At 37.3% G+C, this 18,731-nt stretch overlaps 1 protein-coding gene across 13 annotated transcripts in view; it reads right to left on the bottom strand.

Moving 5' to 3' along the window:
• Positions 1-50: 50 nt before the first annotated feature.
• ALS2 (alsin Rho guanine nucleotide exchange factor ALS2) overlaps positions 51-18,731 on the bottom strand; it is a 216,372-nt gene continuing 197,691 nt past the window's right edge. For 11 of the 13 annotated variants that reach the window (XM_046943915.1, XM_015289451.4, XM_046943916.1 and 8 more), the window contains 22 exons: positions 18,310-18,472; positions 17,397-17,528; positions 17,046-17,174; positions 16,615-16,685; positions 16,176-16,242; positions 15,779-15,981; positions 15,577-15,642; positions 13,767-13,865; positions 13,176-13,340; positions 11,758-11,869; positions 11,368-11,445; positions 11,130-11,263; positions 8,919-9,086; positions 7,775-7,892; positions 7,068-7,225; positions 6,237-6,359; positions 5,210-5,386; positions 4,768-4,813; positions 3,265-3,326; positions 2,539-2,688; positions 2,156-2,252; positions 51-776 (listed from right to left, as the gene is read on the bottom strand). In XM_046943915.1, the coding sequence (XP_046799871.1) occupies positions 738-776; positions 2,156-2,252; positions 2,539-2,688; positions 3,265-3,326; positions 4,768-4,813; positions 5,210-5,386; positions 6,237-6,359; positions 7,068-7,225; positions 7,775-7,892; positions 8,919-9,086; positions 11,130-11,263; positions 11,368-11,445; positions 11,758-11,869; positions 13,176-13,340; positions 13,767-13,865; positions 15,577-15,642; positions 15,779-15,981; positions 16,176-16,242; positions 16,615-16,685; positions 17,046-17,174; positions 17,397-17,528; positions 18,310-18,472 (2,557 nt within the window). In that variant the 3' untranslated portion in view covers positions 51-737. Of the gene's footprint in view, positions 777-2,155; positions 2,253-2,538; positions 2,689-3,264; positions 3,327-4,767; positions 4,814-5,209; positions 5,387-6,236; positions 6,360-7,067; positions 7,270-7,774; positions 7,893-8,918; positions 9,087-11,129; positions 11,264-11,367; positions 11,446-11,757; positions 11,870-13,175; positions 13,341-13,766; positions 13,866-15,576; positions 15,643-15,778; positions 15,982-16,175; positions 16,243-16,614; positions 16,686-17,045; positions 17,175-17,396; positions 17,529-18,309; positions 18,473-18,731 lie in introns of those variants that run through there. The other 2 variants (XR_001467427.4, XR_001467425.4) reach the window with 2 other exon arrangements.

Here is an 18,731-nt window from a genome sequence, read left to right on the forward strand (position 1 = left end):
TTAATGAAACTTAACACTCTTTAGATTTAGTAATTAATTCAGTGCCAGAGTTTGAATTAGTCAGTGCCTTTTTAATCATTTCATAAACAGAAAGCATGGTGAATGCCTGTACGTAATTTCTGGTAAACAGGCAAGTCCATAATAGTGTGATTAGTTCTAAAATAGCACATTAATACTGCATTCAGTAACTCTCTTTTACAAAGATGCCTCAGAACTTATACAGCCAAAACAACTATAGGATATCCATTATTAATTCTAACATTTCTATTCTTAAACAAACAAATCTAATAGCTTAATTCAGGAAGACTGAATGGTTCTGTGGTGCAACTCATCCTGTTTAAACACTTCTGTTGACAAACCAGGAATAAAAAAAGAAACCTACTGCTTTAGAAGCCATGCGATCCAGACTTTTACATGTACTCTACATAGATGCCATGCCTTTTTGTAGTATTTTTAATTTAAAACGAGTAAATGATCTGTTAGAATAGGAAATTATTTCCTCTTGGCAAATACTCAACAAATCAAGTTCTGGTCTTCATCACCACTTCACAGGTAGCCTCTGGCTGCAGTTTTTCAATATTAAAATTGAAAGTTCACACATAACTGAATGTTTTCATCTGTAACAACAGAACTGAAACATCAGAGTATTCTCAATTTTAAGTGTCATGTCAGGAAATAAAGTGGTGTCACTGAAGTTCCACTCAGTAGATAATCCCAGACACGCTGTAGATGGTGGTCTAGGTAAGCTTCTCATGTTGAATCTGGTAGTAGCACGCCTAAATTAAAACAAAGGTCATTTTAGCATATGTACCAGCTCTCAGCAAGCTGATCAAGAATCATATACAAAAAGGTTGATTTCCTCCAACTTGCCCCAACCCCTCCTTCCTGTCCAAAGAAACAGGACTATGCTTTCAGCAAGCAGGTACCATACAGGAAAACTGCAACACACAACAATCCTCTGACACAGTAAACAACCAAAAAAAAGAACAGGAGCTTTTAAGGTACAAATTATGTTCAACTCTTTCTTAATAAAGATAGCATGATATATGATTTGGGCCTCTGAAGAAACTTGTTTCTCCACTTCATCTTCACGAAGTACTTTTATTTGTTCAAAAGTCTATCTTTGCCCTTTGACAAAAGGACCTCAAAGTGAAAGCATTTCCTTACACTGCGAGGATGTAGGTATTAATACATTTCAAAAGCACAGACTGAAAAGCAAAGTTCCTGTCTCCTAAAGAAATACTCGGACCTTAACTTTCATACCTGATCTGCTGCTATTCACTCCTTACTGTTGTTTCTAACATGCCTTGGATCAGCTATGACCAGCAACTTGATATGTTTCAGTAAACACAAAATAAGATTCCACTCCTACTAAACAGATTCTTGAAGAAAGTTTAAGCAACTGAAGCCTCCCTTTTTGCAGTGCTACAATAGGTATGAAAAAGATTCTGCACCCAACTCTATTTCCAATTTGCACAGACAAAAAAAAACCAATCATACTCAATTTACAATTCAGCTTGAGATTTTTATTTATTTTTTATTATGATTAACAGCATCCCCCAGAACTCCACAGAAAAGCTCTACACACTTATCGTGAAACCCACTTGTTTCAACAGTTTTGATGAAACAACTTACTTTTGCTATGGAGGTCCTAGCTGTACAGTGGGTTATTGTGAGGAAAGACCCTCCATACTCAGAATAAGGATACTAATGAGCATGTGGAAAACGAAGACAACTTATTTCACAAAATTGAATTCTTGAGCCACCTTGATGGAATCCTTGACTTAAGCATTATCAGAATTTTTAGTCTCAAAAAAAAAAAAAGCACTTCTTTCCAATTTTTATAAAAGGATTAAGGTTTCTTAAGCTGCAGGAGAAAGACATGGTATACCTGAGCATACAGAATAGTCAGAGCAACCTGTTTTACATTTGAATAAAGAACAGTTTCACATTGCACCATCTTCTTAGCAGTTTCTATAATTGTTAGGCTATCCTAAGCTTTAAGTTTTCTTGCTCATCCTAGATAAACATTAAGACAAAAACTTCAAGTTAAATCCCAACATTGCCACAATTGACCTGAGTTCATCACTATTGCTTAAAGCTGATTAATTTTCAAATATACATATATTTTTATCATGCTGAATAGTTTTCATACCTTTAAAGTGGTAAACATGATGCCTTGTTCCCCATGTTGCAGGTAAGGATCCATCAAGTCTTCAATTAAGTGCACCTCAGACCCCAAATTCCTTATCCTGTCACATGAGGGGTGACAAAAGAGGACAAGCGATGAAGACATGGTACGTGATATGCTAGGCAAGAAATAGTCTTTTTCCTAGCTCCATTCTGATGACACAGTCATCCCAACTTTGACTCACCAGTATTTATTCAGGTCAAAGCAAACAACTAAACCAGAAATTTTACTAAACTACAAAAAGCTTAGAATTAGTCATATAACGAGAAACTTGAGAGGTTAATACAGGCATGAGTTCTCAAATGGCCCATGCTCAACTTATGCCTGATGCCAGTGCTAACACGTACCTGGCTCGTAGCACCACATAGAGAAAAACAGGGAAAAGGTCATCCATAGACCACAGAAAATCTTCCTGAAGGCTCTCAAGTACATTCTGAGATATCTCTTCAAAAGTCTGCTGGATTACCTTCAGTTTGTCTGCTGGTGTAAATGTGGTACTGTTCGGAGAGCAAAAGCAAAACAGAATAACAATAAGAAGCAATGTATCGGCATCTAAATTTGGAAGACAGTTTATTAGCTAGCCTTCCCTCCACGCAAGAAGCTAGATCATACATTGCAGTACACCCTAGTCTATAATTACTGGTTCAAAGCACACTGCTGCAAACAAGACTACCCTCACAGTTTAAAGCTAGTTAAACACTGTGGAAAATAGGGGGGGAAAAAAAAAAAACTTAAGTTCTTACAACAGAATTCCTTATGTCAGCTGACAGACACAAACCATGCCAATAAAATAGGTCATTTTATCCTGCTTAAAAATTCACATGCATATTTGATTAGATATCCTTTTGCTTTTGAATTTAAGTGCCTATAGACAAATTTCTCAAGTCGCCTTTACAAGGCTTTATTCTCATTCCCCATCAGGACAACTTTTAAACAGTTGTAGTAGGTACTCAACTTCTGGCTTGCCTGAAAATAGACCTTGCCTACCAAGGCAAGGCAAGGCAGGAAAGACCACATTAAGTAGATGCCATTAGAGCACAACCAGTAAAAAACTAAAAGTTTCAGAGAATTACCTGATTTGCTGTAAACACTCAACTGCAGAGGCAAAGCAGGCATCTTTTGTATTTGATGATACCTGTGTAACCATGAGAAGATTTGTCATTCAAGTTTAGCAACACACTATCCAGGGAAAGAAGCAGCATATCATGCAACATTGTCATAAAAGACTTTCAGATTTCCAGTGTAAGGAGAAGGGAATGTGCCCAGAAGATCAAGTCATTCAGGAAGCTGTCCACGTATTATTGAGTTTCTTTACAGTACAGAAAAGCCTATACTGAAAAAGTGGCTAAGTTACAAGAATCAGAGACTTTCCGGATCTTGCAGGTCAAGGAAGACTGAGAATAGTGAATCTTAATGATTAGCAATCAAGAGGGAACCTTCAGACTGAAATGGTATGACTAGAAAAGTCATACCTGTTAACAATCACAGATCCACAGGCTTGGAGCAAACAAAAGAACTGGTATAATTGTGAGCTTTTAATAAGCAGCTGAGTCTACAGCTTTCTGAATGAAGGAAAGAATAGATAGATGCAGAAAGACCCAGAGAAATTCAAAGAAATAAGGAAACTGGATGAGAGAAGCAGATAAACGATGTCTTGCTGAACATATCCTGTTTAATAGATGGATGTCCACAGCAAATAAGGTAAATAGTTGCATGTAGCATCAGACACGGTGTCATTTAAAAACATATTACATAGTACATGTACATAGTGGGGGGGTTCTGCCCTACAGCAAGAAAAACAACCCTAAACAAACTGATGGGTAAAAATTTCAGGCAGCAAATAATTCTGTTTAGTACCTAAAAATATAAAATATTTGCAGCAACTTAATATTATTGCTGAATATTGGAATGTTTCAAGTATAAGTGGAGGTCTGCATCATGTTTCCTCAGGTGAATCTTGAGCTCTGAAGCATTCCGCCATTCATGTTTTGGGAAAGAGGGAAGATGCCTTGATGGGAACCCACAGCCTCAGGGAAAGTGGGGGAGGTGAAAGGGGGGTGAAAAGCAGCAGCCTCGTTGTAAAAGTTGAAATTGTTCAGAGTCATGATTGACATAATTATTACTGGAGCACAGAGACTAAGCACTGTATTACCACTGTTTAAGACCAGTGTTCAGTCTCTGTCAGTATTATGACTAAGAATTAAAATAATTCAGTTCTTCTAAACAGGATGCATGCAGTAGCACAACTTTCAAACACCTTGAAAATTTATTTGGTTGACATTTTTTCCTCATGTGTTTTCATAACTAGAGACCAAGCAAAAGGGTTTCAAATTTCTTCCTGAACTAGAACTTCTTACAGAATAAAACAGTAAGTGACAAAGCTGGACAAAGAGCTATTCTAAGAAATCACTGATGTAGCTTTTAAGTAGCAGAAACATTTTTTAGGGACCAAAATACTGCAGCAACTCTTCAGCATAACGGTTTATCACAAGTCCTTCGACCTACTCTTATGACTTTGACTTCTTTAAAGAAGACCTGGACAAAGCACACTGTAAGTCAAGGCCCAGTGAACATACCTTTCTACTCTCACCAAGGATGGATACAGTTCCTGGCCAGAATTTCCTGCAAGAAAACCCGAAACAATCTATTCAGATAACAGAGCCTATTAGTTTAAATTATTATTTACCTTATGAAAACAAAGTTATCACATTCTCTACTGAGTCAGAGTATCTCTTCCAACAGGTAGAACTATATCTAGCACAGGTAAGCGAAAAATACTCAGATTTGAAACGCTCCCTTCTGGTTTTGTAGTGATACCAATCTTCCTTCCCCTTCTCTGCTTTTTTTTTTTTTTTTGAGAAGCTTTGATTCATCCTCTCAACCACAGCAATTAGTTTGAAGATATATTTACACGTATTCTAATCAGAGAAATACACTGCAGACAATCTTTCGCTTGCTTTATCTAATAATTACATACCATAATCTTTCTCTAAGCTTTTAGTGTTCAAGCATACTTACGCTTGCACTCCAAGAAAACTTAGAAGAGCCATATCAGTTTGTTTGTTTAGACGTAAGACACACTCCCAGTAAATATCTTCCTCACGCTCGTTGTCTAAGGCATATAACATAAACAGAGGTGGATAGAGACGTGGCAGTAGTACAGGGAGTAGCAAGCCAAAACTGGTTACCACATAGCTATAACAAAAGAAGATGGGGTGAAGAGAAAGACATTTTAAAAAAAAGGAGACAATTATAAAGACAGAAAGAAAATACTGATTGGAAAACAAATTTTCAATTTAGCATGAATTTACTCTATGTGGAATGAACAACATAGAAAGTACAAAAAAAAAATCTGTGCTAAGAAATACTTAGCAGCAACTTTCTTTCACATTCCACACACAGAACACTCATTGGGGAGCTGTATACTATATTGTAGTTCAAGTTTTACCTGCATATTCAAGGCAATTATTTGGCTCCCATTCTGAGCCACTCCACTGATAGCTTAACTCTACCTTTAAAGCACAAGCTAAAAAATAGGCAAAGTCCCAGCAAGTTAGTTGACCTAGCTCCACACACTCATACTATACGGCATCGTGAAGTCATGAGTTTCTTTGCATCAAGCCATAATCCTAACAGGCTGAATGTAAGGTACCTACTAATACCATCTATACAGCTAACTGGGGCCTTTCTCAGAAGGTTCTCTCTGCTGATTCCTCCCTCCTTCTGTTGCCCACACCTGAAGTGGCTATGGACAGGACAATGGTGGAAGAACAATGGCTGAGCTCCACATGACATTTGCACTTGACCCGCATTAGCCCAATACTCATAATTCAAATATTCTTCTGAAATCCAGATCCAAACTTGTTTCTAAATCTGTCATCAAAACTGAAGGAAAAAAAAATATCTGCTTATATCCACCAGTTAAACATAGGGTTTTTTTGTTGTTGTTTTGGTTTATTTTTTTACCCTTCGCAAGGAAAAACTGTTAACAGAAAATAAAGCAAGGCCTTCGTTAGTTCACAAGGGGTTTTTCTGCTTTACGTACCCTGGCTCAGGGGACTCTGATCTGGAGTCAGATTTCCCACTGCAGAATGAACGCCTTCCCTTTACTTCCGTCGGCTGAAATGGAATTGTGCTGCCCTCTTCCGGAAGATCAGGGAACAAGAACCTAAGGAGCAACACGTACAGTAATGTTGAAATTTCTATGAATTTTCGTACAAAACACAACATAAGAAGAGATGACTGGAGAAGAAAGAAATGTCTCCTTAATTACAACATGGCATAACTAAGACAGCACAGATAATATATGTACAGTGCCACCCATCTGGAAGAAAACTTAGAAAGGCCATACCCTTAAATGTCAAAGAGACCTTGGCCACTCTGACATCACCTCACTATAGATAAGGCTTCTAGTGGTTACTAATTTGGATCCTGCCAATCCGAAAGCAAAAATACTCCATTTGAAGCTGCAATTGTTCTGAGGAGTCCAAAAACACTTCATATCAACATGGATGAGCCACATTCCTAATAACTTTAATTTCTATTCTCGCTACTCTTCTAAACCCTTTGAACACTGTCCCCTCATGGCATAAGTATCTAAAGACACTAAATTGGAAACCTATACCAAACACTCCTCATCTGCATTTTGAAGTGCAATGCAGGATTGTAAATCATTATGTTGAGGTCTAATTATTTCACTATTGTTTTGACAGAATATTGAAGAATTCTCAGCAAGTTTAAGGAAATATAATCAACACCCAAAATAGAGTAAAAATGCTGGCATGCTTGGACTACGTAAACACTAGACTGTATCCGTATTGGAGGTACTTTTAAGTAAGTCAGCAGTAGTTTGACTTGAACATGGGAATCTCATTACCTAACCAATTGGAAGATGCGTTTGAGGTAGGACTTGATCTCTCTTACTGCCTCCTGCAGTAATCGTCGATTAGCTCCTACTCCAACATAAGTCATTCTGTAGACAGCTACTAGTGTTTCCACAAGCTTGCCCAATGGATGGAGAGGAGTATCACATGCCTGATGTGAAAGATACCAATTACCTGGTCAAATAGATCAGACTGCTAGGCAGGTTGAAGGAAAAATGTGGAAATAAAGATGATCAGAACACTAATACCACAATTTGAAATAAAATATTACAGATACATCAATGAATGACACTTGGAATTATGAAATTTACATATTAGCTGAATACAGGCTCCTACAGTGGTCAAGACAGTACAAGAATGTGCTACTGCTCGGGTAAGAACCAAATTTAACATTATATAATCAGCAAGTACTGCAGAATGCTCTGCTAGGATCCACTGCATAGAAAAATCAAAACAGCAACTGAGAAGAAACAGACTTTAAGGAAATATTCATTAGATACACAGTGATTTTAGTCTTTGTTAATGGTTGTTAAACTCAATGACTTAGAAAGCCGTAAGTAAATATGAATTAATTCAACACGGACTATAAACATGCAAATATTAAAGAAATTCCGGGAAGCTCTTACACAAGTTATAACTCAAATGAATTTAAAATAATGCCTTGCCAACAAGCTACATGAGCATTTGATAGTCACAATACCTTTATCAAATATTTTTTTATATTTTCATATTTTTCCAAGGTGAAGGCACCAACGTGTTGCGGAATGAATTCCAGACTTTCCAGTGTCTGAGTATGAGAACGGCTCAGTAATTCTGGACTGGAGGTGTAAAAAGGACAAATAAGTACAGATTATTGGAGACAGAGTAGGAATAAGAATTGAAGCAAAACTTGGAAGTTACCACAAGAAAGCGATGAGCCATAAAGAAAAAGATGGTAGAAGTACACATAGGAAACTAGTCAATCTCTTATTCCCTTGAACTTTTAAAGGCTTACTGAATCCTTCAGCCTGAACTTCATCTTCCACACCTGTTGCACAAAAATCCTGAAACTTCATTTAAACAAACTGAATTTGAAATAACATTGTGAAAATCCCATCTCTGTAAAATCAGGAACATGGATGATACCAATTCCCACTGGAATGGACGTCCAGGAACCAACAGCAACTTGTCACTACGCGTTTCCTGGATATCAGCAGTATTTACTAAGAGTCACACTACTGTTTTTACAGTGAATTTCTTGACATTAAAAGCCAGCTTCCTGTGTTAATCTTCTGAGTACCCTTACAGCTATTTTTCTCTTAGCATAGTTAAGTCTGCTAAGCGAGTCTCTTCTGCAATATCCTGGAAAGTCTATCCCTTTCTATTGTGGGTTTTTTTATTGTTGTTCACTTGTTTTGTGGCTTTTGTTGCTGTTATTTTGGTTTTGTTTGTTCTTATTTGTTTCTTGAATAATAATCTTTTCCATGAGATTAAGAAAAAACCTTTTCTCCCCACCCCTTGAATTTCTGTTCACTGTATTTTCCTGATTTTTCTGCACTGATTTCAGTTGTGACAACTGAACATTCCCTTATCAGACTACCTGTACGAGTTAAAGATCTTCCAGTGGAAGTTAGCTAGCATCTTATTAATACACACTGAATAATCTAACAGACTGTAATATCTGAAGTAATCCTAAACACCACATCCCTGAAAGAGATGTTTGTTTTAGGAGTTCTGTTGTGAGTAAGTTCTGTTATTGTTGTTTTCACAACACATGATTTTTAGTTAGTGTCTAGAGTAGAGTACAATTACAGTTTCTTTCAGTACTTTCTTCATCTTGGAAACTACATTCTCCAGGAACCAACCTGTCCTTGTGTTGCCGTCGGTTGGTGGTCAGAGCCACTGCAATGTTGTCCCAAGCCTTCCATCTATCACCCTCGCCTGGACTCTCACAGCCAAGCTGGTTCCAACATTCTTCAAATACAGCCTTCCATTTCTCATCAGGAGGCACTGCCAGGATCCCAAGTTTCCGCCTAATAAAATGATCAGTTAGTCTGTTAAAATCAAATACTCTTGAAACAACACATTTAAATCTAAGTGGTTTTCATAGCTAATGTAACCCTAACATCTCAAAGAACTTTGCTAAAACCTCATATACTTAGTAGTTTCTTACTGTTTATCACTAAGTATAAACCCAGTACTTGAAAGAATGTCTCAACTTAAAAAGAGGTTACAGAAACTTGTATTCATACTTACCATCCTTGTTCTTGCTGAGTAACAGATTTGAAATACACATTAATTCATGCAACAGATTATAAAGTTACAGGATTAAAATGTTTTTAATGCCTATCTGTAGAAGCAACTATGAAAGTTGCTACTTTATGCGTATCAGTCTTCATCTTTCATTTATTGTTCCAAGAAACACGTTGTTTAAACATGAAGAGCGTTGATCTGTTTTCCAGTAAAATACGACATACTGTGATTGATGAGGCTTATCTACATCACTGGTGTTTATTCAGAAGATTGGACACATTCACGTAATAAGAACATAGTACAGAGATATCCCAAACATCTCATGATCTTGGAATGTACGAATCGCCTACCTACACAAAGACAAAAATCCATCTATGGTCTGTCCCAAAAGTATCATCTACAGATAACGCTGCATCACATTAGGTATGAGGTGGTAGAAAGCAAATCAAGTGCAGGCATCTTTTCCCTGACAGACATTGCTCAGGGATTCTCTATACACAAAACCAAGAGCTGCTGCCCATCCATATTCATAAAGACATAAAATTGAATTAAAAAAAAGGCTTTTAAAAGCTTTCAGAAAGCAAACAGAACTGTTAAGTCTAGCAGTGTTTTTCTCGATTTCAATCAAGTTTCAGAAACTGCCAGATCTTTCATAAATACTTATTCTCCACCAAATTTAGATGAGAACTAGAAACACTGACATTTCTCCATGCTTCCAGTCTCACAAAGCAGAAAAAAGAAGGCTTTCAAGCTTTTTCACAAATGACATCAGAAGATTTTCAGTCTCAAGAGAGACTGAAAAGAGTTGGTGAAACCCTTATTTCACAAGCTATCTTCACAAATATGTACATACATTTATTCATAGACTCCCTGCTGGGGTCAAAACAGGCAGTTGCTAAGGTTGTAAGTGCTCAGTACAGCAGGGAGGCCTGCATAACTCCACATCCCATTGTGGGTGTCAGCACTGTCAAAAGAAATCACCAGTGAATGCTTCAGGAAGCATATCAAGTAGTAATCTAGGTTGAAACAGTTGTTTCCCATTTTAATCTGAAATTTCAGAGTAAGCTTCAAAGACACTGAATTCTGTACAACTATTACTAGTATTGCAGACCAGTATACAGTGCTACTAAATGCTGAACTTTCATCTACCGCTCTTCTTAAAATTTACTTAAATTTATTCTACTTAAAGATCTCAATTATGATTGAGAACAAACGTGCTGTTTCTTCCCAGAGATGATACCACTGCTACAAGTACTACTACGTGTGCTTTGCAAAATAATTTGTTAAAATGCCTTGTTTCATTTTTTTGCAATTCAGCAATTCAAGTACTTTGAATTTCTGCCCTGTTTGGAGGAGTTGCAATAGTTAGCTAATTCTGTCCAAGTGTACCCTTACTGACATTATTAAATTACCATCAGAGTCGTTAGCAGAAGGTAGAACACTCTGTGAATGATTTAATCCCTCAAATGCAACTTAGTCTCTCTTACAAATACAATAATAAATCATTAGATACAAACTCAGGTTCTAACAGTCAGTGCAGATATAAATAAATACTGGGACTGTTATAGGTCAGTAGCAACAAGTATCCTGTAATTTTATACCATTACTCAAGTAGTAATGAATACCACAACAGCTATGAAATAGGGTTTTTTCCTATTTTTTAGAGAGGAGAGGAAAGGAATCAAAAAGGAGGGAGCATCTTCTCAAAAAACTCGTTTTTTCTTTGGAAAAAAATAATTTAACCAGCCTCTGAAAAAAGCCAAGGGTTACATCTGACAGCATTACTGAACCACATCAGAAATTATTTCTTATTCAACACTCACAATGCTTTAGGCTTATCCTTCTCACTCTCATATAAGCTAGGTTTGAAGTAGGTTCCTGTGATTTTTATTCCAGATCCCCACTCTCCACTGAAGAGACCTTCAATATAATCTCCATTTGGCAAGGTCAGTGTTCCCTTGAGAAAAGACAAGAAGAATTGAACTGAAATCCATTAGGACTCAAAGTACAAGACTATCAATATTTTAAAAGTAACAGTCTACAAATTATTGTAATATCAACCTTTCCACTCAGAGTCCAGTTATCTGAAAATTCCCCTTCATAAACTGTATCATCCTCAGAAAGCAGAATGCCAGTCCCCTACAAAGAGAATCATAAAAAAGTGCTGTAATTATAACAGAAGGCCAAACTACAGATCTAAAGATACACAGATATCTGCTACTAATTCTTAACAAATAATTTCAATTTTTTTTAAAGCAACTTCCGCAGCAGTCCTAGGTAAAACAAAATAGGAATACAGACATTTAAAAAAATAGAACAGCACAACAGAAGGTTAGAAGAACAGAAGGTTTACACAACCTAACATTATACATATGACCAACCATCTACCCCAGAAAGGTACCACATCTCAAGGATACGTTACTGTAGCACAAATTCTAGCGCTCAACTCACCATCATTTTGTTAGTGCTGAAGGCTCCCTCATAATACAATCCAAACTGAGTAACCACAACACCATTGCCTTGGCAAAGGTCATCTTGCCACATTCCCATATACTTTTCTCCTCTGAAGAAAAAATGAAGTAGAAATAATGCAGCTTCATTAATATATATCTTCTCTTTCTATGGGCTTTATTCTGGTATTTGGCCATCGCAAAAGGGATTATAAATGAGTTATGCATAACTTGCTACAAGTCCGTCAATCCAGTTTCACTAGATTAAAGAGAATAAGACTTTTGGAAAGAAAGGAACTTTAAAGAACTTCCTTTAACAAGTCACATTACAGACTGGCTATATCCAAGTGAACTGCTCCTGACTGCCTGAAATGGTTGAAGCCCAGTTAAGACCAATTTCTACCTAAAAGAGCCCAAGCTGTAGCTACAGCAAATAAACACAGAAACATCAATCTGATCCAGTTCAGCAAACAAATTGGATGGGAAAGGAGATCTTCAGCTTCATTAGGCATCTACCTGCCATATTTGACAGTTACTTAGAGCAGATGCTGTAAGCTTATTTTAGGCAATTTGCTGCCTAAGTTTTGATTTCTTTACCTAAGTTGACTCAGATTGAGGGGATAATAAAAAAACCAACGTTCTGTGCAGGGAGTGAGAAGGAGGCCTACAAAGTCACCTGACACTTGAAAATACTATTAGCACTGTTTCAAGAAATACACATGTACTTCTTTCACCTGCAGTCTTCTTACTATTCTGCTTTGTAAGTGGGCTTTCAGTCCAGTTAAACCAGAACTGGTTTCTTGAGCTCCAACCAAAACCCCTCTTTTCAGGAATGAAACAACACTGATTTGGTGACTGGAAAGACAAAACTACATTGATCTGTGCTCAGAAAGCATTTACTTAATGTATATATTCAGTGCAATCCAGAAACAATTCTATTTCTGAAGCCACCAACTTACCAACCCACACTCTGAGAGGAAATATCTTCCCTTCATAGCGTTGACAGAATAAGTCTACGGAATATCTGAATCTGAGCTGAAATTTAACAGTCTTGAATAGCAGGTCACTGAACAACTCAATCTTGCGAAGTCTGAGATCAAAGAATACTCCTCTCATAATACTCACAAGACTTCCAATGCTAACACAGTATCCCTTACTAAGGCACTATATTCAGCACTAGCTTTCAGGCAGGAGTATGACAGGAAAGAAAGGCAAAAAAAAATTGACTCCAGATACAGCAACAAGAAGAAATCTCTAGATTCATTCTTAAGATTATCAATAAAGCAAATCAAATGCAAGTAGGAAAACAAGACACTATTGCTGAAAGAGTAGGAAAGAATTTGATCTGGTAGTAGTAACAGTACTAGAATACATGTATGTCATATCAGTGATTAACAATTCAAGCACCTCAAACGTTACCTTGTAATATCATCAAAAACACCATAACCACTCTTCTTATCCATTGTCCACTGTCCAATGAACATACTAGGAGAAGAAGAGGTAAGCTTCCCACTGCGCAGCAGGCCATGGCCGTGACGCATATTATCTTGAAAGCATCCTTCATATACTTCACCAGTAGCATAGCTATGAAGAAAATAAAAGGAATAAGTAATATTCCTACAATTTGCTGTCCCCTTTTTTTCCTTATAAGAACTACACTACAGTCATACCAAGTAAAAACTATAGTTAAAGTATATTTGGGACATAAGTGAGTTTCGTTGTTTTAAAGGCAACTTCTCCAACAAGCAAGACTGTTACATTTTACTTATTTCTGAAGAAAATAAAGAAAAGAATATCATGAATTATCGAAAGGTGATAGCAAATGTAGAATAGATATTAATGACAGAACATAAAATGAGTGTAATTGTGAGCAATTCAAAGTAAAAGCAGAAAATAAGCTAAGCTAACACCACACCTACATCCATGGGGCTGGTTGGTAATGGAACGATGAACCAGAATATCAGACCTGCTTTCCCTTCTGCAGCGACAGCAACACAAATGCTAAATTACCTGTAGACTCCATGCCCACACATTTTGCCTTCCTTCCAGTACCCCACGTAGTGGTCATCTTTATTCAAGGCTTTATTTGGCACTCTGTATTCGCCATACCTGTCAGTGCACAGACATGGAACACAAGCAGCTATAATACTAGTGCACTTAATCAATAAAAAGACATAACACCCATTCTAAAATGCGAATGCTCTACATTTTTGTGCATCTCTAGCTACAACAGTTACAGATTTATTGATGTAAAGAGAAAGCAAAAATTTCAGCATCATTAGGTCAATTTAGTCTGTACTGCTTCTTCTGGTGTTGGATTTTGACACTGCTCTAAGCTTTCCCCTCTCTACCACACTGCAGCATTCTTCTTGACTTTCTAAAGGACATGAGACTTCTCACATCTTATGCCTACCTCGGTTGTCTTCAAGTCTTGATAACTCAAATGCACCATTATTCCAACGCGAGAACATTTACAAGAAGAAAACAAGATGCTAGCCTCTAACTATGCTCAAGCAGATGCACAGAATTGTTCATATTTTCACTCTGCCTGAACAGACAACTTATTTGTAGGACCTGATCTTATGAAGATATAAAAATTCTGTTATAAAAAGATTCTCCTGTGAGCATGTCTAGCCCCACAACATAATATTACTGCTGAATGTTGAGAATGCAGTGTGCATACTGAAATGCAAGTATATGCATTTGATTATCACAGTAAATGAATGTTAAATACCAATCTATTTATTTGTGCTGGGAATTCGTATCTGCAAGAATGCCAAAATGATCATAGTTAGTTGCATTTACTAGTTACATGTGTGAAAAGCTCTGATCTGGTTTTATAGTTTAGCATACGCCAATAACTAAGGTGCACGTTAACAATCTGCCCACAGCCTGATCACATTTCAATTTCTCCTGACTCCATACTTTGAAAATGCAACTGGAATTAAATAGGACTCCTTAGATATTTTAACCCTGCCCTGTACAGACATGTCTGCTTACAAGATTCGTATAAGAATGCGTTTGGAAAGAAGTTAACCTTGTAGCCTCAATAATGCCATAAGTAGATTCTTAGCAATGGATCAACTCAAAGCTGTTAATCAGCTACTAATTTACTTTCAAGTGGTCTCACTTATCTCATAAGAAAAATTGTTAATATCCAGGACTCACTCCTGTTCATCCTATTTTCAAACTCCTCTGACCTTAGTATCTCAGTCATCAGGATCATACACTCATTCATTTTAAGAGAAAAGGCTTATTTCAAGACTTCATCTCCTTCCAAAATTTTTACACCCCACTCCACAAGAAACATTGCAAGAAAAGAAGTGACAGAAGTTACATCACTGCACTGTATGAAAATCATTGCCTTTCCTAGAAGGAAAAATAAAACACCAACTGAACATTTTGAAAGAACACTACGACACAAAACATTACATACCTATATAAAGAAAACCCGACTGTAGAGTTTTTCACTGGATTCCTCTGCTTAGAAGTTCACACCACCTACTCATTCTTTCTTAACTGTTTTACCACTCTCTCTCTCTCTCCATCCTGCAGCTGATTACCCCAATTAGTTCCAGTTTTATTAAACAGCAAGATTTTAATTGCAGTTACAGAGTCTGCTCTGAAGACAATTAACACACGTCTGGATTACTCAGGTATCCATGCACACAGACATCTTAACATTCACAACCCTGAGTCAATGAGATTCATGGCAAAACCTTTAATTAAAGAGATTTACAATCTCTTTATAATCCTTGCTATAATTTATACCAAAAGCTATTTCTTGCCCTCTTCCTCCACAAGCAGTGGGAGATCTTACCCATCCTCCAGTCCAGTTCGGAAGGTCCCTGAGTACATTCTTCCATCAGCCCACTTTAGGATCCCTCTGGAAAATATACAAAGATGCGTATCAGATAATCAGTTCACTCAACACTTCCCAAATAACTTCTGTAAATAAGCCTACTTAACAATTCAGTAACTACATTATTTTGTTTTCAACTGTTATGTTCAAATGCTTTTACCTGCCATGGGGTTTTCCTGAGAGCCATCTCCCATCATAAACAGCATCTTTAAATCGAGGGTCCTTATAGAAGGCGTATTTGGCACTGCGAGAAATAGGAGGCTCCTGTCTTGGAACATTCCCACCAGCTCCATATAGAATTAAATCAGAAGTCCCTTTAAGGGCCTGATCCACTGCTTGACTTATTGCCCTCAGCCACTTCGTCTGAAACAGAGTTTTAATCACAGAATTTAGCTAGCATCTGTTTTTGCACAGAATCCCTCTCCTTTACAGCAACTGTAGCTATCTCCTATGTGCTCTGCAGTACAGTACTGCTACTTCTCCCTGTTTGCTTTTACAGTAGGAGAGAAAAATCTTTCGTATCTCTAAAGCCATGAAAAATTTGTACACATGCCTACCTTTTCCTGTGGTGTTGAAGAAAGCAGAACAAACTGTTCTTCTGGTGTTGTAATCTTCAATCCATTCCTACAAGGAGGACAGGAGAGTTATTTTGTAAAGTTTCATCCAAAAAAAAAAAGCAAAGTTTCTTAGAGCATGAATATTGTTATCTCCCTTGCTCCAGCTCATTAGAATTCACTTTAACATTAGCTCATGAGTAAAAAAAGTAGCAGAAAGGACTACTGGCTCATCTCTTGATTCTATCTTTTTGTTCTTAATTTTTATACAACTATTTTTTTTGAAGACAAACACAAGAAAATAATGTGAAAGAAAAGGGGCTAGACATGATTACATCTCATTTCACGCCCAGTTCACAGTAACAGTTTACAAAGCCCTAATCCCCCCATCTAAGACAACTGAGTACTTCAGCATCGCAAAATAATAAATACTCATACTCACACATTACCAGCTTCTTCTGAAAGAGCTTCTACCCACAGCGTGGACAAAGCAAAAATATGGTGCGTTGAAAACTGAAGGTAAGGAAAAAGGAAATTTCACTGAGTACTGATTCATTACCCCTGCCCCATGCTTTTTCTGAACATATATTTTCTTCCCCTATGGACTAATGAAAACGGTATTACAGGCTCCTCATGCACACTTTCCCCTCTCAAAAAAAGCCAGCAGAAACCACGCCAACCACAGGGCAACACCAAACATACATTTAAAGATAACATTAGTAGATCACTTCAAATTCCTTAGTAAACATGAAAAAATACCACTTTGTGTTAAGAAACATTGCAGTGAATAGTGCAAAAACTTACTTTCACTGTATGAAAAATGAGTCACGTTGTTTGAAAGAAAGCTTTGTTCCTGGATGCAAGCTAGCTTACCTGAGCGTGCACCAGAGCATCGTTAAAAAGGATAAACCAGTTCACAGAGAATCTTCCAGCATGCTGTAGGGACAACCCCCTATTGCTGCTTTCACAGATTAAACGACGGTCTGGCTTCCGCAAAGAATCCTACAGATAGAGGTTAGAAATAGTCACAGAAGTTTACTTCTCACTGATCGTGATTTAAGGTCAACGCTATTTATTTTTCAGAGTGTACTTTCATAGGCCAAAATCTTATAATAAGCCAGGAAAATGCAGTCTGCAAGTGAGAGTAGCACAGATAAACAAAGAGAATATGAAGTTCACAGCAAGACATACCACCTATTAACAGACTGACAATTGTCATCATACCGTCATTTTCCCAGGAAACGTCTTCCAGAAGCTGAGTGTGTATTCTGCTTCTTTCCTTTTTCTGCCGAGATGGACAGCAAGGGTCTCATAACAAGAGCTAGAATCTTGTAGCTTCTGGTATTCTGGAGATGCCTAGGGCACAAAGCAAGACAGATCTGACAGAGTTTCTGAGGGCCTGTACCAATAACACTAACCAAGTAGCAAGACAGCTATCCCGTTTTACTAAATTAGCACTAAGTGTATGACAGCTAATGATAAAATAAACATTGGAAGGTAGGTAATTTTCCTGGTCATGTGTTCTCTTGGTGTGCCGGGAGTTTTTAAACCACAGAAGTTCCATGAATGCTAAAAGCAGAATGATTAATATATACAATTACGTGACTTACTTTCTTGCAGCTTAACAAGATTTAGCAGAAAAAAATGCTAATAAATTCAGGAGTAACACTTCTAATAACTACACTGGGATGGACATACAAGTAATTTTTGTTCCCGTTCATCTATTCTTTCAATAGCATGCAGTTGTACACATCTAAATATATATCTTAGATATCTATCTAATATTACACATTATTTTCAGTAGAGTGCTAAAGCCAAGGATTGCTACACTAACAATGCCAGATGGAAGTTAAAAAGCAATATGCAAACATCCAAATAATGCAATAAAAATTTTCAATTAAGCACTCAGGCACTAACAAGTTCTGGCAGAGTAACAGGATTCTACTTGTGATCTATGCAAGTGTGGCTTATGAATGTGCAAGTAAATGTGCATGGTCTTTCCCTGTAGCAAACCTGAATCCAAGGTAGCTTCACTGAGGACTAAGCTACTTTTCATTACCTGGCATCTGCTTCTCACCGCTATTTCCAAGCAATAAGTTTTATGTGCATACTTTCTTGAGATATAAAGACAGCTTACCACTTCAAAGCACGTGGCAAGCTTTAGCAAGGTTCTGGCATAATCATGAAGTCGTCCAAATGGCATGAAAAACAGAGCATTTAGAACATCCACTAGTTGCGGGTTTTCCTCATTATACTCAGACAGTTTCTGTAACAGCTCCTGACTTTTACTCAAGAAGTCTCTAAATGATAGGACCATTGGGGAACAGAGGAAGGAAAAGAAGAATGACAGTAAGACATCAGTGATGTTTTGCATCAGTGAGCACTGTACTAGCACAGAATGCACCTTTTTGGATTTTCATAGAACAAAAACAACAAAGGCAAACGCATGCTACTTATTAAGCCACTCCCAATTTAACTTAAGCAAGTATTGCAGTAAAATCATGTAGCACTCTACCAACCGCAACACAAGACTTCAGTTCTGCTCTCACAAGCTCAGTC

This window comes from Gallus gallus, chromosome 7 (assembly GCF_016699485.2).
Source record: "Gallus gallus isolate bGalGal1 chromosome 7, bGalGal1.mat.broiler.GRCg7b, whole genome shotgun sequence".
Taxonomy (NCBI): domain Eukaryota; kingdom Metazoa; phylum Chordata; class Aves; order Galliformes; family Phasianidae; genus Gallus; species Gallus gallus.